This window comes from Oryza glaberrima, chromosome 8 (assembly GCF_000147395.1).
Source record: "Oryza glaberrima chromosome 8, OglaRS2, whole genome shotgun sequence".
Lineage (NCBI taxonomy): Eukaryota > Viridiplantae > Streptophyta > Magnoliopsida > Poales > Poaceae > Oryza > Oryza glaberrima.
Window position 1 is genome coordinate 25,200,202 of NC_068333.1, and position 22,328 is coordinate 25,222,529.

The 22,328-nt window shown below is 43.4% G+C and overlaps 4 protein-coding genes across 11 annotated transcripts; 2 read left to right on the top strand and 2 right to left on the bottom strand.

Annotated features, from left to right (window-relative positions):
* Positions 1 to 1,955: 1,955 nt before the first annotated feature.
* On the bottom strand, positions 1,956 to 10,996 carry LOC127781812 (histone-lysine N-methyltransferase family member SUVH9-like). 8 transcript variants are annotated; one of them, XM_052308866.1, is made up of 6 exons: positions 9,022 to 10,996; positions 7,445 to 7,726; positions 7,326 to 7,343; positions 7,148 to 7,227; positions 4,893 to 6,016; positions 1,960 to 4,806 (listed from the first exon to the last, which is right to left on the bottom strand). In XM_052308866.1, the coding sequence occupies exon 1, from the start codon at positions 10,924 to 10,926 to the stop codon at positions 9,142 to 9,144; it is 1,785 nt and encodes a 594-aa protein (XP_052164826.1). In that variant the 5' UTR covers positions 10,927 to 10,996; the 3' UTR covers positions 1,960 to 4,806; positions 4,893 to 6,016; positions 7,148 to 7,227; positions 7,326 to 7,343; positions 7,445 to 7,726; positions 9,022 to 9,141. The 8 variants fall into 8 exon arrangements, with proteins under 8 accessions (XP_052164825.1, XP_052164830.1, XP_052164822.1 ...); XM_052308865.1 differs by having other exon boundaries at positions 1,956 to 4,806; positions 4,893 to 7,227; XM_052308863.1 differs by lacking the exon at positions 7,445 to 7,726 and having other exon boundaries at positions 1,961 to 4,806; positions 7,326 to 7,399.
* A 117-nt stretch (positions 10,997 to 11,113) lies between these two features.
* On the top strand, positions 11,114 to 13,381 carry LOC127781817 (monothiol glutaredoxin-S10). The gene is made up of 5 exons (XM_052308877.1): positions 11,114 to 11,478; positions 11,560 to 11,633; positions 12,234 to 12,308; positions 12,504 to 12,530; positions 13,088 to 13,381. The coding sequence occupies exons 1-5, from the start codon at positions 11,237 to 11,239 to the stop codon at positions 13,162 to 13,164; spliced, it is 495 nt and encodes a 164-aa protein (XP_052164837.1). The 5' UTR covers positions 11,114 to 11,236; the 3' UTR covers positions 13,165 to 13,381.
* Positions 13,382 to 14,208: 827 nt separating this feature from the next.
* On the top strand, positions 14,209 to 15,829 carry LOC127781815 (GDSL esterase/lipase At5g33370-like). Its single transcript, XM_052308874.1, has 2 exons — positions 14,209 to 14,721; positions 14,826 to 15,829. Exons 1-2 carry the CDS (start codon positions 14,305 to 14,307, stop codon positions 15,570 to 15,572), a joined length of 1,164 nt encoding a protein of 387 aa, XP_052164834.1. The 5' UTR covers positions 14,209 to 14,304; the 3' UTR covers positions 15,573 to 15,829.
* Positions 15,830 to 15,956: 127 nt separating this feature from the next.
* Positions 15,957 to 19,621, bottom strand: LOC127781811 (bifunctional TH2 protein, mitochondrial). Its single transcript, XM_052308861.1, has 6 exons — positions 19,111 to 19,621; positions 18,916 to 19,024; positions 17,920 to 18,207; positions 17,395 to 17,806; positions 17,007 to 17,276; positions 15,957 to 16,636 (listed from the first exon to the last, which is right to left on the bottom strand). Exons 1-6 carry the CDS (start codon positions 19,431 to 19,433, stop codon positions 16,212 to 16,214), a joined length of 1,827 nt encoding a protein of 608 aa, XP_052164821.1. The 5' UTR covers positions 19,434 to 19,621; the 3' UTR covers positions 15,957 to 16,211.
* Positions 19,622 to 22,328: the final 2,707 nt, after the last annotated feature.

Genomic DNA, 22,328 nt, shown 5'->3' on the forward strand with positions numbered 1-22,328 from the left:
GCAGGTAAATATATGAGATTTAAGATTAATGTCATGACTTATTTGTGAACCCTGATTGTGATGACATGGTGTCATACAATCAGTTCTCTCTAAAGACCTCGGGAACACCAGAACTCCTCTCGCTACTGATAACGTTACGTTCAGAGCGCATAGGGACTAAAGTTCATGGAACAGGTACCACTGATGTTAGTAACCGAAAAGCTTTGCCATGACAAGGCTAATGTGTTTGGCGCGTCATGGATTACAGGTAAAGCGTACATCTACTGCAGTAGGAATATTCTTAAAACTATTCGAATAGCCGTGCTCGCGGTTATCGGGCATTGGGACTCACAATGGCATCTTGGTTAGAAACCTAATTCGAAATTTTATTAAATACTGCTACATTTAAAACATTACAAGTTTTCTACTTTGCTTTCTGCAGGTAAACCTAGCTTTACACAGATATTATCATTTCATACATTCATTGTTGATTAAATATAATAGCTTGCTGAGTACGTCGTGCTCACCCTTGCTTCAACCCTCTTTTTCAGAGTCCATTTAGAGTTTGTGTAGAAGCTGGGAGTTCAATTATATAAGTTAGTTTCATTTCAACCTAATTCTCAAGTCTAGATTAGATAGATGGTTTAAGTCTATAGCCAAACATTAGAGTTAAGTCATTCTATAGCTTCTGCTGTATTAGTTAGCCACAAGTTTGTAAATACCCATATATTTTGTAATAATATCTCCTTTGGAGCCTTATTCAAACGTATGCAATGAAGATCCAGATTGTTGAACCTGTATCAATTTACTAATCCAGGGCTTGATACAGTTTAAACATGTCGGTTTCCGAATCATTAGTTTTGGGATCCGACAATTTTTCATGCCCCGCTTTCAAAAATACGGTTTCTCCAAAATCATTTTTCATTGTATTGCTTAGATTATTTTTCTCTATGGTATTGGATGGCTTTATATTATATAATATTTAATTAAACCCTATAAGCAACTGAACATCCATCATTCAATATCCACCGTTTATAATTAAGAAATGAACTTTTGGATAATTGAGCTATTGCCACCAAATTATTACAACAAAAAAGAATATGTGGCAATATATTGTACTATTGCAATGATAATTTTTCTGTGGCAAATAATTATATTTAATTGCAACGATTTACAATCATTGTTTTATTTAGTATTTTTGTTGCATTAGAAAATGAGTGAAGTGTTGCAATATGAATTTTTGCCACATCCATTCCGTGGCAACATCGAAATTTATTACCACTAAATAAAAATCGTTGCAATAACCTATTACCACCCTATTTATTACCATGGCTAGCAATAATTTTAAATTGTGGCAACATGTATCTATTGCCACAATTTTAGTATTGTTGCATGATTTTTTTTTCGTGGCGACAAATTATTTTTCTAGTAGTGATCCAAAAGTAATAAGTGGTTTGTATATGAATTATTACAAATATTTATATAGTAGGAGGAGGGGTGCACATAGTGTGAACGCATCTTATTCATGACACATGAAGAGATGTCTCTTCATAAATTGAACAAGCATAAGTAACATGTGCTGATGGAGCATCAATTAATCCTATTTGTAACAATTTTTTTCAGACTTGGTCTAAACATTGTTTCTGGATTTTGTGGTCCATAGATATACGGCAAGAGTTGCAAATTATATTGACTATGCAAACGGTGCCAAGCTGATAAAACATAGCCAATTACAAGCGCAAATAGGATATGACACATCACCATTTCGTCTACAGTTGACTATAATCCGTAGCACTTATTAGCGACCCAAAATAATTTGAAGATACATTTTTTATATGTATTATCAGCGACTTAAAATTAATGTTACAAAATAAACTACAGTGAAAAAAAAATCAAAATCAACTCTAAAATTAAGTTATCAAATTTAAATTTTGGTTATAACTAATAAGCTAAAGAGCAAACGATGAAGTTTTCTTGCTAACCAAGATAAGCAAGATGCATTCAAATTGTTTCAACTTCACTTACTTTTATCTTCAAGTAGTGTAACTTTGTACTGTATTTTATATAATTACTCCTTTTGTTTTTAATTTTTAAATAGCTACCAGCGGTAGTTATTCATTTGTAGATTTTAACCAATCATCTTTTCTGTACAAAATTTACAAATATTTAAGAAAATGGCATATTATTAAAGCGTATGCACACTAAACATAACCATGAAACTTCCTTTCAATGTTAACAATCCATCTAAAAATCATTATTAGTGGTCAAAGTTGGTATAGTAGTAGTCAAAGCTGATAGATGTTTAAAGGTGGAGGGAGTTATTTTTTCAGTGATAAGATGACGTACCATCAACAGAGAAACATTCGTGTTGGCTTTGTCAATCTTAGGATTTATGGGCCTACTTTTTTTGAAAGTGCTCATAGAGGTAGGATGTGTGTTTGTGCATGCGATTGACTGATTGCACTTTTTTTACAAATAATGTAGTTATTGCTATATCTCTCCGAAGCCATATCATCTCAACCATTGTCTATAAGACTACAACCCTTCAATAATTAATCTATAATATAAGTTGTCTTCCTTCTGTATCTCCTCCTTTCTTATCACCTCATTCAAGAACACATAATTTATGTCATTAGCGACTACGGGACGTTTTTGTCAAATGGAACAAGTTCACATTAGGTCCCTCTATTATTCGGTCAGTCTGATTTTCGTCTCTTTACCGCAAAACCGGGTACGACCCGTCCCCCAACTTATGAAAACCGGGCAAACAAGGTCCCTCGGCAGTATGGAGGGTGGCTTTGGGCGACATGGCACCTACGTGACTCCTTTGACTAGGTCTTCGTCCCACATGGCATTGACGTGGCGTTTTGATTTGGAAAAAAAAATAAAGAAGCAAAATTAAAAACAAAAAAATATACAAAATATGCGGGACCCACCAGTCAGTCAAACAAAAAACGTCCCACCTTTTCCACCACATCTCTTCCCCGCGGATGACAGACGTCAATGCCACGTGGAACGAAGACCTAGTCAAAAGAGCCACGTAGGCGCCACGTCGGCCAAAACCACCCTCCATACTGCCGAGAGGCCTCATTTGCCCGGTTTTCATAAGTTGAGGACGGGTTATACCCGGTTTTGCGGTCAAGGGACGAAAATCAGACTGACCGACAAATAGAGGGACCTAAATGAACTTATTCCTTGTCAAATCAGTGTGATAAGGCCCAGCCCACATCAATTACCAGCCCATTAGACCAGAGGTATGTTGGCCTCTTAAAACTGGAGCCCAGGAAGATTTAGTTCCAGTAGAGGAACACATGCTCATCCTTTCAAACCGTGGGACTAACCCCAGCGAAGACACCCCTGGACGCTTAATTAGCACTACACGTAAGCTAAAAATCTGGATCATCTGATGAAGGAAAAACTAAAGAGGAAGCCGTTGGATCATATCAATAAGAAACGATAACAACTTAACAGGGAGTTCTGGAGCTTTTCAGTATCAGACTAATCAGCACCTGCAAACTAGCAACAAACCAGTACCTCCTCCAGTTCTCCCTCACCCGAGGATCGTTCACCGGGTAAACCACAGTACACAGTAGACATGAGGGAATTGGGACATGGGACGCATGACACTAGGCCATGTATGAACGGAAAAATATTACTATTACAAATATATTGCTAAAGTGAGATCGTTCTTTATAAATCACTATACTTGTGCAATTCTAATATAAATAGATTTATTAAACCAAAAAAATATACAAATGTCATAAAACTTATGCACAAATGGAAAATGTGGTAAGGATAAGGATCTTGCTGTGGCGGAGATGGCGAAAAGGCAACGACTTATATGCTGCTGCGATGAAGATGGTGAAAAATAATAGTAACATATGAATATAAGGTTTGGATAAAATTATAATAAATATTTGTTGCTGTAGTAATATTGTTTATTACATATCAAAATAAAAAATAAAAATATTTGCATTCTAACTATACTTCCTAATTATTTTATTCTCTAATACATTTAGAAATTATATATAAGCTAAACAATTCAAAGTGTTCCTATTAATTATGTAAATTTTGTATCCGATATTTAATGTTAATTATGATTTTTTTAGATAATGGAATATAATCCCGGCTTTTGCTCAAAGAGCTGCAACCAATTATTACACCAACTCAATAAAAACTCACACCTAAATAAACAAAAGCACATACGACTATTTGATCACAAAAATGTTAATTATGATAAATGCCCTGACACATCGCCTTCTAATTAGGCTACCGAGATATGTTGGATTTCAGCTCATTATTACTCGAAAGGCCAGCCAAGCCCTACCCATGATATGCAAATTTTGCACGGAACTTAGTTTTTTGTTTAATTCCAGGACATTTATTTCTAATTGTACCAACCAATAAATATTGCTGTAAATGAACCCTCAAATCATTTATATAAAAACTATTTAATTTATAAATGCATCCTAATCATCTAATTACATTTCGGTTATTTCAAAAAAGTACAAATGAACCCTCAAATAACATGTAAAAGCATTCAATATAGAGGATGGTTAAAGTGGCGCGAATGGGCAACTATGTAAACTAGTATATAATGCACGCATTGCATGCGCCACAGTACTACATATGGTAGTACATAGGCATAAACCAAACAGCTCACAACTGTTAAAAGACAAACAAGCATCAAGCATGCATGTTTCCACTGGCACATAAATCATGTACCTTTGCTTTCCCCAATCCTCATGCCCCGTTCATATGCAGGCAATTCCGTATCGTATGACAATCCATAGAGTAGCAACCAAACTCCAGGCCCTTCCGTCCAGTCTGAGATCAATAAAGACAGTGGATTACTACATACGAGACCGGTTCGATCATTATTATATATATGAATATGATTGAGCATCACTAACCAGTTTCAGCATGTATAGGCCAGAACATTGCCAACAAACCTCAACATCTAATGATTCACTTCATGCCCTGTTTTGCTTCATCGTCAGCTTTAACTCTCAACAAATGGGTTGCCTGACGCCCTGAAAATTAAGGATATAGCCACAATCACATCATACTGCAAGACATGTACTAGCTAGTACTAGTATCATATCATAAATTTTAATTGCAGAGAAGTAGTCATTCATAGCCTGTTAAGCAGACATGTACTACGCTTTTAGTTGTAGGTGTAATCAGTAAATTCCAGGAAGCCGTTTACCAGGCTGAGCATCTCCTTTCGCCAAACATTCCTAAATGAATGCCATAATACCATTATGATCAGAAAAATACAATCAGTTACTTCTCAACAGAAACTGGCTACAATCAACCTCCATGCATTCCACTCTGTATTAATTATCTCTGGGACCAAACCATTAGAATGGCAAATGAGAAAGGAAATGACTGGAACAAAAGGGACATATCATAGTCCATTCAGGTTTGATCCTTTTCAGACCTATGAGAATAAATCAACATTTTATCAAACCTGTCCATTTTCTGAAACATTGTCAATTTCGAAATAATAACTCCAGATATACTTACTCTAATTATGGACTTAGAAGATGCCAGGGTAATATATGGATAATGGATGCAACACAACTATACCAGCCTGTCAGCAAGATTATGTTGCAGTATTGTTCCAGACTTTGTAAGGTATAAGGAAGAGACAAGGAGAAGAGGGAACAACGGAGCCAGAGACCAGATGGTTCTTTCAAAAATATGACTATCCACTATAACAAGAGTTATTCATATTTAAAATAATGGAAGCCGTACTGCAAAGGCCAAAGGGCGAAACAGGTACAGTCGTACAGAATGGTACTAGTAAGGGCTTAAGCTTGTCATGAATGGAAAATTTTGGAAAGAAAAATTCTGGCAACACAGCTATACAAAGGATAAAAGTTTACCTATCACACAGCAGAGCAATAACATCAACTAGATCCTCTGCAAGCTGGCAAAAATAGGTAGTAAGAAAAGAACGGATTGTGCACGAGAATAGACGTAAAGGTAAATTTGCCTCTTCAATATTTCCATCCAAATGCTTTGAGTGAACCTGCAAAGAAATGACGTTATACAACACTATCACACATCAAAATTTGCAAAACAATAGCTGAAAAGCACTGTAACATGATAGGCCCCATATGTTTTTTCTTTATATCCTAAACTGCTTGTTGAACTCCTGATTTCTGAGCAATATTTCTAGTCATATTGAATATATAAAACTATGCATTAATAACTGAAAATGGGTTGCTGATTATTTAAAGTTCCACATTGTCTTGCATAAATTCCAAATGTGCAGAACAATCCTTGCCTCCTTGGTTCAGTGCTTGCAGCCTTCAAAAACTTATCAGGTCCTTCATGAGTATCATTGTCCACTGAGAATGTTTATTTTAAGCCAAATCTCTAATATATCTTCCATGCAACACAGTAATTACAAATTTCAAGATCAACTAATTCTGTGATCATTTAGTAGTTACCACAGTTTGTCCCAAGGCCCATAAAATGTTTCCAAACCAAGATACTTCTCTACTAATCTCAAAAGGCTGTATTGGCATTGGATTATTGTGAGGGCAAAACGTCAACAGTACAAATAGAACAGAACAACAGTTAGGCGAGGTAAACACCATGCACTTGACAATCCACTGTGCAAAAAAAAAAAACAAAAAAAAAGAGAACTTCACAGTTCACACCAGCTGTGAACTGTCTGTCAAAGGAAACCATGAAACCCTGAGGTTTTGATAGAGTTACTCAGGAAGAGAAAAGGTATGGATAAACTATCATGCCATCATGGTTTGATGTTCTTTGTTTATAGCATATAATAGACTAATTGGACATTGCTTTGCTTTTGGAGTCATTACTGTAGTGAATTTTGTATCCATTGGTACATGAAGTAGAAAAGAAATTGACCTAGGTTGAATAGTCAAAGTCTAACACTAATTTTGAGTCCTTTTAAACCAAACTAGATACTATCCAACATATTTCGGATTCCCAAGAAAGGGGATAAGGTAAAAATGCACTGGATCAAACAACTCCTAAGTTCATGTTCAAATGAGACAGGAGATATCTGCTATCATCACCCATATACTTGTATATGTTGAGAGAGGCAGGAGAACAAGAGACAGTAGCTAGCAACAATAGCAGAGTAAAGGATGCATAGTGTGCAGTGCACAAGAGACGGATTTACCTCAACAAGGTAAGATATTGAAGTTACATGATGATAATGTTAGCTTCACACCTTTTTCTGCAATAACTCCATCAAGCATCCTATGAGAGCATGGTTAGAAAGGTTAAACCTTGCTTCCATTCTAGCAAGTATGATCAGCATGAATAATAGATGGATAAAATGGAAGCAAGGTTCTTACCTTGTTTTATCCCAGAGACTAGGAGACGTGTTAAATACAAACATGAATTTGTAAGAAGCTGTAGTCACAAGCCCCTATGAAAAAAAAAATTCAGAAACGGCAAGCAACCAATCTCTTACCTGGCTAAAACAGAGCAGGCCTGTTGTATGGACCACTGCAGAGGAAACAAAACAATAATTTTCTCAAGACCATTAAATGGTTCTTTTGCAAGGAAAAGCAATGAAGTGGTATTTGGTTGTTGTTGGGTGCCTTTGTACGCAAACCACAGTACCAACTATTTTTCCTTTAGCATCTCAACTGCGACCGTTGTCACGATGTTGCGAGCAGGAGGCCCTAGACCAAAAAGGGCGTAGGCGTGCTCGACGGGAGGGCGAGGCTGCTCACCTTGCCGCCCCGGAGCCCTGATGGTGGAGATGAACTAGGGTTAGGGATAATACTGCTTTATTGATTGAACGAACTGCCCATATATAGGCTTACAAATTGAACTAATCTGCTAATTGAAGGGAAACATTAACTACTAACAACTCTTATCTTTAACTAACTGAAACCCTAATTTGATTGCAAGCCATAACAACCTTCCCGCGCATGCTGCACGCTGCCACCGTCACATTTACGTGTGTCCCCACATAAAACTATTCATGTCTCCATTGGGCTACGTCACATGTTAATTAACTCAATAAATACTACCTCCGTTCTTTATTAGATGATGTTTCGGAGTATTGGTTTTGTTCTCCAATAGTTTATGTTTTACGTTTTCTAGGTAAAATTTTCATAAAGTACCCCCGTTTAAGCAATGCATTACTCTGTTATTGTTAGCTATTGTAATTGCATATGCATTTCCAAGAAATGCACAGCATGCATAGAAGACGCCCCGTGCCCTCGGTTTGTTGGCATTGGAAAGACTGAACATTAATTACAGTACTTATGGGGAAAATTGTAAACTTTGTACTACCTCCATCCCAAAATATAACTACTAGCTATGTATTTGGACAAGGGTATGTCCGGATACATAGCCAAAATATTGCTACTATATTTTGGGACGGAGGTAGTAGTAATTAAGAGATGCATGCCAAAACATTCATCTATTCCCGAAGAAATGTAGTAGTAGTATTTAATACTCATTTCATGAACTACACCATTTATCCATCTTGTAATCAGGAAAAAATCAAACTGTAGGTCAGCTCCAAACTTCCTACTGCAGTTGAATATTTGGATAACACTGGGGGGATTATCTGAAACTTTTGACCTCGATATTTCTCTATAATAAGAAAAGCAAAACAGTCCTATAATAAGAAAAGCAGAAAAGTCCTATTTCGTTCTACCGTTATCAGCTATAACCATCTTAGTATTTCCTTTTATTCTCTTTCCTTTTAATGGGCTGAATCCAAAAGAATGTCAAGCCATGCAGAACAGAATACTCTCGTGAACTTTGTGTGTCAAAATGAAATGTATAACCAATTCAAGCTTAAAAAATGTATATATCATGTTTTCATCATCATAAATAAGCAAACTAACACAAAGTTTATTCAACTAATGGTTTTGAATAGTTCTTTCCAGTGATGCAGTATTGATGTGCCCCTTTTGCTACCTAGCAAAGTTCTTCATTCATGCCAATCCTAGAACAAACTCATCAATTGCACCCTAGTTACCCCAAAATGAGAGCACTATGGGTACCCAAAAAGAGATACCTGCTCACCTACAAAATATCCAAAAAGACGAGCCAGCTGTCTGTGGGGCCATTTGCAGCTTCCTAACGTTGCCTCAGCCCGCCAAAACCAGTTACCAGCCATTGATCCCTCCTCCCCCCTCATGGACCCTAGTCCAAGCCATAGTCGATGGACAGATCCCGCATTGGAGGGATGGTCTCCATGGCAAACACCATCATGTGAGGGTAGGATTCATCCTCATTGCCACGGATTACATATTGAAGGAACACATTCGGACTGCAGCTGTGGCTAATGTAGCAAGCCACGTTCCTCCTCTGTGACACGTCGAGTCGGTAGCGCGCCCCTGCAAATAGGGGGAAATGGGGTACCCTGTCCGGGTAAACCACGGATGCATCTCCCCACTCCCTCCATCTCTCGGGGAACTTGGTCGGGTCGATGATGGAGCTCCCGTCCTCCATCGGAGGCAGAGGGGCGTCACCTGAGTGGCTGTCCAAGGAGAGCACGTCGCCGGCGTACTCGCATATGAAGGCACCCGGCTGTATCAAGTCAAGCGTCCTGACACCCCAGCCTGTCTCCTTGGAACGGAACACCTCGAGGCGGTGCTTCATCCCTTGCTGTGTGACTCTGTTGGGGCAGGTCATGGGGCATCCACACAGGGGTCCGCACTCGTACACCAAGGGGCGTCCCCTGAGAAGGATGCCATCGGAGGTGTACACAGGGCCGTCGGCCCCCCTGTTCTTCCTCTCACAGCTGCACCTGGAGCCGCACAGCTCGGCACAGTGGCAGCCCCTCTGGGTCTGGCGTTTGAGCAGCTGCTGGGTGGTGGGGAAGTCGGGACAGGCAATGTAGTCGTAGAAGAGGGGTGACCTGTCGTCGTCGAGCTTGTTATATAGGGGCACGCGGAATGGTTCCTTGCCCTTGGCAATGTCGAGCGAGATGTACTTGGGCGGGCGGATCTTGGAATCCAGTGCATCCTTGAGCTCCGCTGCGGTGTGCCAGGCCTTGCTGCCGAGGTCGTCCTGGCCAGGGATGCGCACGAGCTTGAACTTGCAGACGTCGCGGCCGGATTTGCCGGGGCCGAAGGTGGAGGTGACAACCCTGTAGAGGCCGTCGTAGACGTAGACCTTGCTGCTGGGGCTGTGGTCGCAGGCGTGGCCACGGATGACGCGCACCTCGATGCCGTAGTGGCAGCTGTAGTGGAGCGCGAGGTTGCCGCGCTGGAGCGTCTGGTCGGCACTGTGGTCGAGGCGGTTGCGCAGGCGGCCGCCGCTGCCGGAGTAGACGAGGACGTCGCCGCTGTCCTCGTCGTCGAGGTATCCCCCGGAGGAGACGATGCTGGTGGCGACGGGGTGGCCCTGGTCGACGATGCTGGCGGGGATGTAGCCGATGCCGGCCTGAGGGGCGGTGTGGAGGCCGAGGACGCAGAGCTCGGCGCGGTAGAAGAAGGAGTCCCCGACGAGGAGGCCGGGGATGGAGCCGACGGTGCGGATGTCGCGGTGCATCCAGAGGCCCTTGGAGAGCATCTTGCTGGAGGCCCGGAGGTCGAAGCGGTTGCGGATTCCCCCGGCGGTGGCGAGGTCCTGGCGTTGGTAGATGGCGCGGAGGGCCTCGAAGGTGAGGCGGGCGCGGCGGACGAGGGAGCGGTAGTGGAGGTGGTCGGCGATGCTAAGGTTGGTGATGCGCACCATCTCCTGGGAGGCGCGGGCCCGCTTCTTCTTCTTCTTATTCTTCTCGTCGCCAGAGGGGGCCTCGGCGGAGACGGAGGCGGGGGGTTGGATGTGGGGTGGCGGCGCCTGCGGCTGCGCCTGCGGGGACTGGGCGGAGAAGAGCATGCTTTGGGCGAGGTTGGGGTCGGGGTAAGGGAGCGGGGGTAGGGGGGCGTCGGGGTCGGGCTTGGGAGTGAGGAGGCGAGGCGGCGGCGGCGGAGACGCCATTGGTGAGGGTTTGGGTTTGGTGGTGGAGTGGAGTGGAGTGATAGGGACTAGACTAGTAGATGTCTCTCGCAGTCGCTGTCAGTCTGTCTTGTGTCCGCACCGCAGGAGGAGGACATGTGTCTGAATTGGGCTGCTACAATGGGCCGCACCGCACGGCCCATTGGCCCAGCCCATCAAAGAGGGGATTGCGTTGCGTTGCTTGCGGTGGAGAGAGAGAAAGAGAGAAAGAGCCGGAGCCGGAGCCGGAGACGAGATACCTATCGATCCATCCATCCGCCGCCGGCGATCCCTCCTATCCCCTCCATCACCAATGCCGCCGCGGAGCCTCACCCTCTCCCGCCTTCCCGTGGCCGCCCTTGGCCTCCCCTTCTCTTCTTGCTCCCCGCCTCCTCCTCGCCTTCGCTTCCCCTTCGCCGCACGCCGCGCCAGGTCCCTCGCCACCAGGGCCTCCTCCTCCTCTCCGGATTCCTCCTTCGGCTCGCGGATGGAGGACTCTGTCAAGAGGACGCTCGCCGACAACCCCGTCGTCATCTACTCCAAGTCCTGGTGCTCGTAAGTTACCCACCCCCACAGGCCACATCTCCTCCTCCCCCCCTTTCCTCACTCAACACCTTTCTCTTCTCCGCGCTGCAGCTACTCCATGGAGGTCAAGGCGCTCTTCAAGCGGATCGGCGTCCAGCCCCACGTCATCGAGCTCGACCAACTCGGTTCGCTTCATCCTCCTCCTTCTCCACCTCATGCCCTGTACTGTATATATATCTCTGTTTCGATTGGATGAATCTCCTTTGCCAAAGCCTGAAATCTTTTTATTATGGAAAGCACATCAACATGGATTCGCCTGAAATTTATTCCTATTGCAACATTAAGCTGCAAACTGGAGTAGTAAACTGAGCTACATAATAGTGCACCAAGTTTACCCAAAATCAGCTTGCACTAATCCTATTGAAAAAGCTCCTTCCATGTCTATGAATACCAATACACTAACCCTATTGGTATGCATGTCAACTTCATCTTCCATCTCTCACAATTTAACTCGCTTCTATTCCGCTTGCAATTTTAACACACCACCATTAAATGTCATATGGAGGACTTTTATGCCTAAAACCAGTTTATCTTGTCCACACATTGGAACAAATATGCATCCACACTCATGTTCTCTACTCTTCCTTTTAAAGTTGTAAATCTCTTTTCGAGCCAATCCTCCACAAGGGAAAAAAAAACATTCTAGTTTTTTACAAGGCTGATGGCTTTGCATACCAATGCGTGCCTTCTCATATTCCTGTAACTAACTGCCAATCTGTTCTCAGGCGCACAGGGACCTCAGTTGCAAAAGGTGTTAGAGCGGCTGACTGGACAGTCCACTGTTCCTAATGTTTTCATTGGTACTTCATTTTTTTTTCATTATTTGAGTTTTACCTAGCTTCCCCCTCCCCCCTCTTTGTACATGACTTTGTTGACAAGCATCCCTATGTTTTTCATATGTACACAATACACATGCATATGTTCGTCCTTTGACTGTTGACAAGCTATATTGCCATACCAAATTCACTTGCCTAATTGCCTTATTTTCATTTCAGGTGGAAAGCACATTGGTGGCTGTACAGGTATGTTGTCTACCTTTGTTCTCTTTGTTGAATTATTATTAGCCACATTTCTTCTACAACGCTGTCACCAGTATTACATATTCATGATATGCAACAATGCTCCTTGGGTATTATGGTTATGTGGATTGAGGGACATAATTTCTTTTGTTTATTGTTGCTGCAATCGGGTTTAGCTGTGGATGGATGCTGTTCTACTTTAGAATCACGGAAATAGAGAAATCAACTAGGTTATGATGAATTAATGCTCCTTGACCATCTCAATAGGACCATTCTGTTACTTGCTGTCCATCTGCATTACAAGGTGGGTCACTGGGAGATTCTCATCTTCCTTTTTTGCGAGGAATAATTTTTTTTTAGTAGTTGGCATTTGCCATGCATTGTCTTCCATATTGTGATGCCCTAGCATTTTTTTTTGTTGCAAGCACAAAATTGTAAAAAGCCAGGACATGCACATTTCTTTAGCGACCAATGCATTGCACTTTGTACTTGTGCTGAAGCAGGAAATACTCGTGTTACTTCCTGTTGCTCACGTTGGTGTTCCCCTCCTGGTGTTGTAGATACTGTGAAGCTTCATCGCAAAGGGGAGCTAGCTACCATGCTGTCAGAGCTGGATATCGACGTCAACAACTCATGACAACATTGAACATGGTTTGCTATACTGGATATCTGAGGTTTCAATGACTTGAGCAGTCGTGTAATGAGATTTGTTAGCCATGTTTACTAATTCAATGCACATTTTATGTAACCGCTTCCCTTGATCAGCTAGGGAATTTTGACTAATGTGTATCCACCGGTGAACTTGGGAGAGGAAAAAAATGCGAACACAAAAACTTGCCTTTTTTTTTTCTTATTATGTCTTGGTTATGCGTTTATAGCAACAGAGTATTACCTGGCTGTGCGTTGGATCCGTGATAGGAGATGTAGCTGAGAAAAGAGGTTTGCTGTGAAATGGATGTGTTGATATGCTGGGTTCTGTAGTCTGTGCTGGATCCAGCAAACAGGGCTTGATAAGAGGATTTTGATTTGTTAACAAAAATAGGAGTAGGCCTTGCTTAGTTCTAAACTTTTTCTTCAAACTTTCAACTTTTCTACATATATAAATTTCTAATTTTTCCGTCACATCGTTCTAATTTCGATTAAACTTTAATTTTAGCGTAAACTAAACACACCCAGTAGTATGTTGATTTAGCCGGTCCATGCGTATGCACGTACCGTGAGCAAGTCCACTCCGGTACATGCATGCAATCTCCCGGTGGGACTGAGAACGAACGAACAATTTATTCACCGACGAGACGAACGTAGCGGCAGCGAGGGAAGGATTGAATGGCCTGAAAAATGCGGTGCGTTTGTTACGTAGGGACTCAAACTCACTTGGTGTATGTATGTTGCGGAGTAGTAATATTCATTCATTCAGGTTGAGATAGCTGTGCGGTTGCACTTGCCCGATGTGAGGGGTGAGAATGATGGGCTCTCTTGCGGTGCATCGATCGATCTGTGCATGCACAATAATACAATGCTGTTACAGCAGCTAGCCTAGCTAGTTAAGTTACACCGACAAGTGCAGGCACGTACGGTACATTTGGTTTGCTGCATCGATGGAGCAATCATGCATGTATGTATGCAGTGCTCCCGGCCGGCTATAAATACCCATATATATCCCCAGGCAGCAAGCATATGTAGTATGCAGATAGCTAGCAGCAAATTAATTAAGCCAAATTAATTATATATATATAATCCTCAGCTGCTGCCTGGTACATAACAGTATATCTTATAGATGGGGCGCCGCGAGTACAGTGAACAATATCATCATCGGGCAGGGGCAGGGGCAGGGGCAGGCGCTGCCATTGTGGTGGTGGTGGTCGCAGTCGCAGCAGCGGTGGTGTGCGAGTGCGAGGCGAAGCCGCGAGCCTTTTTCGTGTTTGGCGACTCGCTGGTGGACAGCGGCAACAACAACTACCTGATGACGACGGCGCGGGCGGACTCGCCGCCCTACGGCGTGGACTACCCGACCCACCGCGCCACGGGGCGCTTCTCCAATGGCCTCAACGTCCCCGACATCATCAGCGAGTACCTCGGCGCCGAATCCGTGCTGCCTTACCTCAGCCCGCACCTGGACGGACCCAAGCTGCTCCAAGGCGCCAACTTCGCCTCCGCCGGCGTCGGCATCCTCAACGACACCGGCATCCAGTTTGTAATAATAAGCTGCTGCTGCTGCTGCTAGTACTTAATTAATTAATTATATGCATGCATAAAATGGAACTAATAAGAAATATATATATATTGAATGAAATTAAGGCCAACATCATCCGCATCGAGAAGCAGCTTCGGTACTTCAATCAGTACCAGGATCGGGTGCGCGGGCTGATCGGTGGCGCGGCGGCGCGGCGGCTGGTGGAGGGCGCGCTGGTGCTCATCACGCTCGGCGGCAACGACTTCATCAACAACTACTACCTGGTGCCATTCTCAGCCAGGTCCCGGGAGTTCGCGCTGCCGGACTACGTGCGCTACATCATCGGCGAGTACGGCAAGGTGCTGAGGCAGCTCTACCACCTGGGCGCCAGGCGAGTGCTGGTCACCGGCTCCGGCCCGCTGGGGTGCGCGCCGGCGGAGCTAGCCACGCGCAGCGCCACCGGCGAGTGCGACCTGGAGCTGCAGCGCGCGGCGGCGCTGTACAACCTGCAGCTGGTGCGGATGACGCGGGAGCTCAACGCCGAGCTGGGCGCCGGCGACGTCTTCGTGGCCGTCAACGCCTACAGGATGCACATGGACTTCATCTCCGACCCGGCGGCATACGGCTTCGCCACCTCCAAGGTGGCGTGCTGCGGGCAGGGCCCCTACAACGGCGTCGGTCTCTGCACCGCGCTCTCCACCCTCTGCCCCGACCGCTCCCTCTACGTCTTCTGGGACAACTTCCACCCCACCGAGAGGGCCAACCGCATCATCGTCAGCCAGTTCATGTCAGCCTCGCCCGACTACATGCACCCCTTCAACCTCTCTACCATCCTCGCCATGGACGCCGCCACTGCTGCTGCTGCGCCATGAACGCCCGCCATCATCCGGCCCATACATATCGACCAACCTCGCTATATATATCTCTAATTTTATATATATGCCGCCTATACTATAATTAACTACGCTATATATAGCTAGTATAATTGATAATGTAATCCTCCCAAGCAATGCAATATACATATGTATGCATGCAAATAAAGATCGAGGGATATATATATTGCGTACGTGCAAATCGTTATACATATGAGAATAATGTTAAGTTTGCCTGTAAGGTTCAATCATCCCTGAACATGCAGGCTCTAGCATAATATGGATGACCACTCCAGCAATCAGCTTTTTATTGCTACAAACACCATCTCTACAGTTACACTCGGGTGCATCACTATGTTGCAATGCCAGGAAACACTCCGGAAATTAAAGTAAAAATATATATATGAAATGACCCCCGAATGAAAAGGGGTCCATCGATTGTGTAATCAATGACACATTGATCATACAAAACCATCGCACAACACAAGGTATTCAATTCATTCGTACAGGAAGAGAGTCGGCACGCATGCGGCTTTAATAAAATGGCCACATCGAGTTTTACTCGTATCAAGTCCATCAATTGGCACCAGTCTTGTACACTTGTTTGCCAAGGAAAACGATTCACAAGGACACCAGCAATCAGCTGAAATCATTTCCCAGGATGAAAGCCTGTACCTCCGACCAGCTAGAAACCGTATAAAGAATTCCAGACCGTGCCTTGAAGATGGATGATTCTTCCTTCTCTATTCGCCTCTGCTTCTCTACCAACCCAGTGAACAGAGGAACAAATGAAACACCAAACTGTTTGCCCACTCTCCGCAAGGTTGTGCTTGATCCAACAACAATACCAATATCTGCCTCCAACAAGCAAAGCAAATCTCCAACCGAGTCCCCAATATAGACTGACAATAATGTCCCTGTACTACCCACGTCGTTTTTGATGCTCTTGAACTTTTCAGCTTTGTCCAGAGGAGACTCCATTTGTCTGTTAATATGACCAGTTGAAACAGATCCCTCAAAAGCAAACTCATTTGAATGTATGTTCAGGCCGTCTAGACAACCAACTGTGCACAATCATCACAAGACACAAATAGTTATTATCAGTTCACGACTCCAGTTTTAATGTACTAATCACCAAAATACAGTTGATGCAATGGTGATCAAATCATATCATGGTAAACATAACCGACCAAGCTCCGAACTCTAAATGATAGTTGGTCACAACTCACAAGGGTCATTGTGATAGCCGCACTATCTTGTGTGGGTTGTTTCAAAAAAAGAAAGTAAAAGATATCTACTGAAACAATTCTAGCAATAACAATACTGAGATGTTAGTCATAAGCCTATAAGTAGCACAGGCTAGCAAAATAAGCTTAGCAGCAGCTAACATCATCAGAAAAGAAAGAATGACTGACCAAGGGTTTTTAGTCCTACCTGATGAAAAAGCTGACCTTATAAGATCTGCGCACCAGCAATAGGAAAGAATATGGACATCTAAATTGAGGTTCTCCCTTGTTTTGCCAATCTTTTGAAAGAAATTTTTGCATCCATCTTGCAGAATAAGCCTCTCTCCAGCTTTTCGGATGTCATCTAAATTCATTCCCCTCAGGACACCAGAATCAACCACCCTAGAGTTTGCAAGTTTCTCAAACTGCGATAGCACCTCCAAACCTTTATACAGTTGATCATAGTCTAGTGACCTTGCTGGAATTAAACAAAACAAATTACCTAAATCATCAGCAGGGTCTTTGCAAGATTGATTTATGTATAGTTGGTAAATCACAAATTTTCAGCAGAAACAAGGGGAGATGATTTAATTTACCTTCTTCTGGAGGAAGCAAGCTTGCTATGCATTGCTCATACTCTTCCATGTATTGATTTGAGAGCATGTTCCATGAATTTCTCAAGTCCGCTGATTTTGTACGATCAAGGGAACTATCAGCCCCACCTTGACTAGCCTTTTGGTGTGACAAGATTGCAATCTCCGCCAAAATGGCAGATGAATCAACAACAGTGCATGTCAAATCAAAATCACAAAATATCAAGAGCTTATCTTTCGGACCACAATATCTTGAGAGTGGAGCTACAACAGGTTGGTCTACTGGCTGAGCAGAGAAGAACTCAACTTCCAGCCTCATAGCTTGCCGGTAGAGCTTCCCAATAATCTCAAGCTCCTCGCCAGTTAGAGAGACACTTAGTTTATCAAGCAACTCTTCTATTTGGAGTGCGTTATTCTGTTTAAAAGAGGAAACGGAGAGAATTTCAGCGCATGAACCAGCTGCACCAAAGCAAAAGCCAGTAGGATCAATAATTAAATATAAAAAGACACGGCCTTCCGATTCCATACCTCAAAATCACTGGATGCATAAGTCTCAATCCATTTCTTGTATGGGTGATTTTCATCCTGTTTCAAGAAAACTGCAAGTTCTTTGCCCAGATACGCATAAAGCCTCATGCATGGGGTCATAGCCCCAACAGTGTATGCAGCAATTTTCGTCTTCTCGAATGGTGTGACCATTTTATCAGAACCTTTCCCACCATCAACCTTTCCAGTGGAAGTTGCAAGTAAGAAATCAGTGTACTTAGTTGTGGCTGGGATTGGAGGGATTTCTTTGTTGGGATCGACTCCCCATTCCTGCAAATTATGTAGTTAAGGCAACTGATATGAGTGATGAGAAAATCGGAGTAAAAGGAAATTGGCTAGTTGGAAGGAAAAAGGCTATTGGTTTATGCCACAGACAAAAGACTACATACATGCAGATTTCATCGCGCGGCATGTAGCGAACTTGTGATTCATCTCTAGGAGCCACAAGTCCCCGATTGAAATGGCAATGCACTTGGTAGCACTTTAGTTGTGGATGTATGATTCTGAGGTGTACTCGTGGCAAGGAATTGTATATTTTGCATATTTGAGATCTTCACGGATGATTTAGTTAACTAGAGCCGGAAATATAGATGAAACATGCATATCGCAATGCTAAAATGCATGCCAGAAGTTTTTTTTTTTTTTTGGTTTTGAAATCAAAAGCAGTAGTACATAGGAAGAGGCAATTGTACTTGGTATGTGGATGCCATAAGGTTGATGATGTAGTATGGACTGTATGGTATGAACAAGCTAGAATTAGCAGTGTAAGCGGCTAGAAATGCATGTGTTGTATCCACCATAGTATGTATTGTATGCAGTAATCAAGTTAGATCGGCTAGGTGGTTTACACAAAGCTTGCAGAGGTGTAAAACTAGAAGGAAGCAAGTCGAAATGAAATGAGGCAGGGGTTGTGGTTGGTGGGGGGATCCCGAAGAATAGATAGATGATGGGAGAATGGGGAATAAGAGTAGGAGGGACCTGAAGGACGGAAGCGTGGAGGTTGAGCTCGCGGAGGATGGCCTTCCTGAGGACGACGATGGTGGCCTTGTCGTCGTCGTCATCGGCGCACTCCTCGGCCATCTCATAGCTGCTCCAATCAAAATTAATCAATCAGATCCATGGAAATCGGAATCTCGATGTTTGGTACTGTAAGAGAGAGGGAGAAGTAGGTACGCGCGGGCGAAGGCGTGGAGGAAGTAGGCATCCTGGGCGATGTATTGGCGGAAGGAATCCAGGCGGAGGGCCCCGGCGGCGAGGGAGACGAGGAAGGGCGTGTAGGCGGCGAAGGCGGCCTCCCTCGAGGCGGCGGCGATCCAGAAGCGGCGGGCGGCGGAGCCCTCGGCAACGACCGCCGCGGCAGTAGAGGACGTCGACATGCGCCTAGGGATGGGGTGGTTGGGCCCTGCAGCTGCAGGTCTTGTTCTTGACCAATAATAAAGAGAGGTGGCAGGAGGGAAAGGGGGGAGGCGGAGGTAGACACGGCGGAGGCCGCGCATAGAAGGGAAGGGAAGGGAAGGAGGCGCCGCCGCCGGCGATGGAAACGAAGAAGCCGAAGCCGACCGCCGTCGCACCGCACCGGCCCTGTCGTCTCGTCAGTCTTGGATTTCTTCACATTCATCGGACGGACCCAACCCAACCCAACCCAACCCAACAAAGGACGACGAGGAAGCTTCCTCCCCCATCGTTTCCACACTGGATCCGCCTCACGCTCAATCCCTTTCCAATTTCCCTATCAACTCTCATTTCCTCTCCTCTCCTTTTCCATCTAACAAAAATTTGCTTAAATACCACCTGGTTAAATGTTTATATATACTAGAAAAATACCCGTGCGTTGCAACGGGTAAATGCAATTTTAATTTTATAATTGTTGTACGGTTTAGTTAAGGCGCTTGAATATATTTTTTAGAAAATCATGAGTTGAAATTAGGAGTCCGTATTTCATCAGAAGTTAGCATGAGTTTTTTTTAAGATATTTCTTATATGATTCCTTTTGAATTTCCAAAAGCAAACGAGCGTATAATCCAACTCAAACACGGATCTGTATTTCCAAAAGCGAACGAACTTAAAAACTAACTCAAACACGGATGATGTACCAAAATATCGGCAAAAAACATCTTCAATTTTTATAATAGTAGAGATATACTAGAAAAAGTGCCTGTACGTTACAACGGAAAAAAAATACGAGAAAATTAAGGAAAAGTTGAGAAAGATTTACATTATGTAATTAATTATAATACAAATGTCATCATCTTCTATATATAAAGAAACTATATATATATATATATATATATATTTATTTATATCAAGGTGAATACTCGACTAGTCTGACTATATGGTAGATCTAACATCACCGTACTATCTAGTTTTGGAGTGGCTTGACGAAGCAGTCGTGCGTGGGACGTTGGGACTAGCTCGTTTTGGTCGCGAGACCGCCATGGATGGGAACACGCGGTCAAATCGGAAATGCCCAGACGAACGATTGGAGTTGCATGTAATGTTGTGTCATAGTTGCACATCCCCTCTAAAAAAAGATGACATCATTGAGTTCACATATCTCGGGGACGTGTTTTCATCAATTCACTTTCATTGAATTGATCTCATTGATCTCTATTTTGATGAGCAGCGACAACAGAAATTTGAATGATGCGACTCTTGTGAGCGACATGGACATACGTATGTATCATCCTAACCCAAATAGAGAACAGGATGAACTGTCGCACCTTGATTTTGGTTTCATGGATTTATAAATCATTTAATAAATTATTTATAGTATTTATACTAGTGAAGTAAATGTGGTAAATAAAATTTCTCAAATAAAATATGGCTAGATTTAACTTTTACTAAATTCTCCATGATTAATCACACTATCTGAATTTTTTTTCAGAATTTTCAGAGCTCGATTGCTAATTTTAGTAATACAAACATCATTTCAACGTTTATTTAAATAACAATCTAAATAAAAAACCCTCTTTCTCTATGGGCCATTTTCATCCTATTTCTTTCCTGAGTCTGCAGCCGAGCCGACCTGCTTTCCTCCCTTCTCCTCTCCTCCTCCTTCGGCCCACAAGCGTGCTTCAAGCCCATCAAACAACAACAAGTCTAACACTCCCCCCTGATCACCTCTCACTATTTGCGTGGGTCCCAATGCTACAGGGTCGTCCCCTGCCGTCGGGGGACTCCCGCATCAGCCCAACACCTCCTCCATGAAATCCAGCCACATCCTTGGAGAAAATGCAAAATTGATTGAGGGGTTTCGATCCTTATCTCCTCCTCTTTCCGTTTTCCCAAGAATCGGAGGAAAACCAGATTGTATCGAGCTCGGAATCGAGCCCTATCCTAAATAAGCGAACCCTAGAGTTTCCAGTCAGATTCTGTTTTGCCTCAACAAAACCGTGTATACGTATGATGATGGTGGCAACAGATGAAAATAGTCTTGGAATCCTTACATATTTTTTTAATTAGGTATAGATATAGATATTATGGTTTGTTTGGTTTAGTACCTATTGTCGAAGGTTTGGACTCCACGACAGTATTTTAGGGAAGTATGGTACATTTATACTAAAGTATATGCGAGATCGAAAGTAAGAGATGATAGACAGAATTTTTTATACTGGATGAGGCACCCGATATGGATGTATAACTATCAGGATAAGTCAGTCCTCATGAGTTTCAGGGTGGTAACTAAGGGGAGGCAGGGAGCGATGGAGGCCTGTAGCAAGGAGCCTATATTATATTCCTTGACCACCTTCCTGCCCTCGCCCAGTCTTTCTGGCAAGTTTGGCCAATTGCCTTCCTAAGTTTGTTCGACGGTTTAGGGCTACAATAAGAACCACAATTTTCTAAGCTTCTTCTTGTTGACTGATGCTTAAGAAAAAACCAACATGATTTTGGATGAACAATTTGAAAGCTTGGAGATATGCACTTGCTAAAATAGTAAGCATTCCTTGCATCCAGAGTTTGGCCTTTCAATTTTGGAATGGTGTGTTTTTGTATATATTTGAAGACTTTATAAGGGAAAATGTTTTGAACCCCCGTGGTTAGATGCACCATATTATTGACGCCGAATTGCACTATCATACCTTAAGGACGTAGTGTGCAACTTACAGTAGCACCCGAAGACACGCCATCATAAGGAGTGGTAGATGTTGCCGAGCAAACACCCGAGAGGGACCTGTCAGGGTGAACTCGCACCAGTTTGTCCGAATTGCACCATCATACCTTAAGGACGTAGTGTGCAACTTGCAGTAGCACCCGAAGACACGCCATCATAAGGAGTGGTAGATGTTGCCGAGCAAACACTCGAGAGGGACCTGTCAGGGTGAACTCGCACTAGTTTGTCCTAGACTCGGCAAGTCAGGTGGCACATTGTAATAACGACCTGCCTCTCCCAG

Coding starts and splice junctions, on each gene's coding strand:
- LOC127781817 (XM_052308877.1), top strand. CDS start 11,237: ATGCCGCCGCGGAGCCTCACCCTCTCCCGCCTTCCCGTGGCCGCCCTT. Junction 11,479..11,559: donor TACTCCAAGTCCTGGTGCTC/GTAAGTTACCCA, acceptor TCCGCGCTGCAG/CTACTCCATGGAGGTCAAGG. Junction 11,634..12,233: donor CATCGAGCTCGACCAACTCG/GTTCGCTTCATC, acceptor ATCTGTTCTCAG/GCGCACAGGGACCTCAGTTG.
- LOC127781812 (XM_052308870.1), bottom strand. CDS start 10,926: ATGGCGTCTCCGCCGCCGCCGCCTCGCCTCCTCACTCCCAAGCCCGAC.
- LOC127781815 (XM_052308874.1), top strand. CDS start 14,305: ATGGGGCGCCGCGAGTACAGTGAACAATATCATCATCGGGCAGGGGCA. Junction 14,722..14,825: donor ACGACACCGGCATCCAGTTT/GTAATAATAAGC, acceptor AATGAAATTAAG/GCCAACATCATCCGCATCGA.
- LOC127781811 (XM_052308861.1), bottom strand. CDS start 19,433: ATGCGCGGCCTCCGCCGTGTCTACCTCCGCCTCCCCCCTTTCCCTCCT. Junction 18,208..18,915: donor TCCACGCTTCCGTCCTTCAG/GTCCCTCCTACT, acceptor CATAATTTGCAG/GAATGGGGAGTCGATCCCAA. Junction 17,807..17,919: donor ATGCATCCAGTGATTTTGAG/GTATGGAATCGG, acceptor TCTTTTAAACAG/AATAACGCACTCCAAATAGA.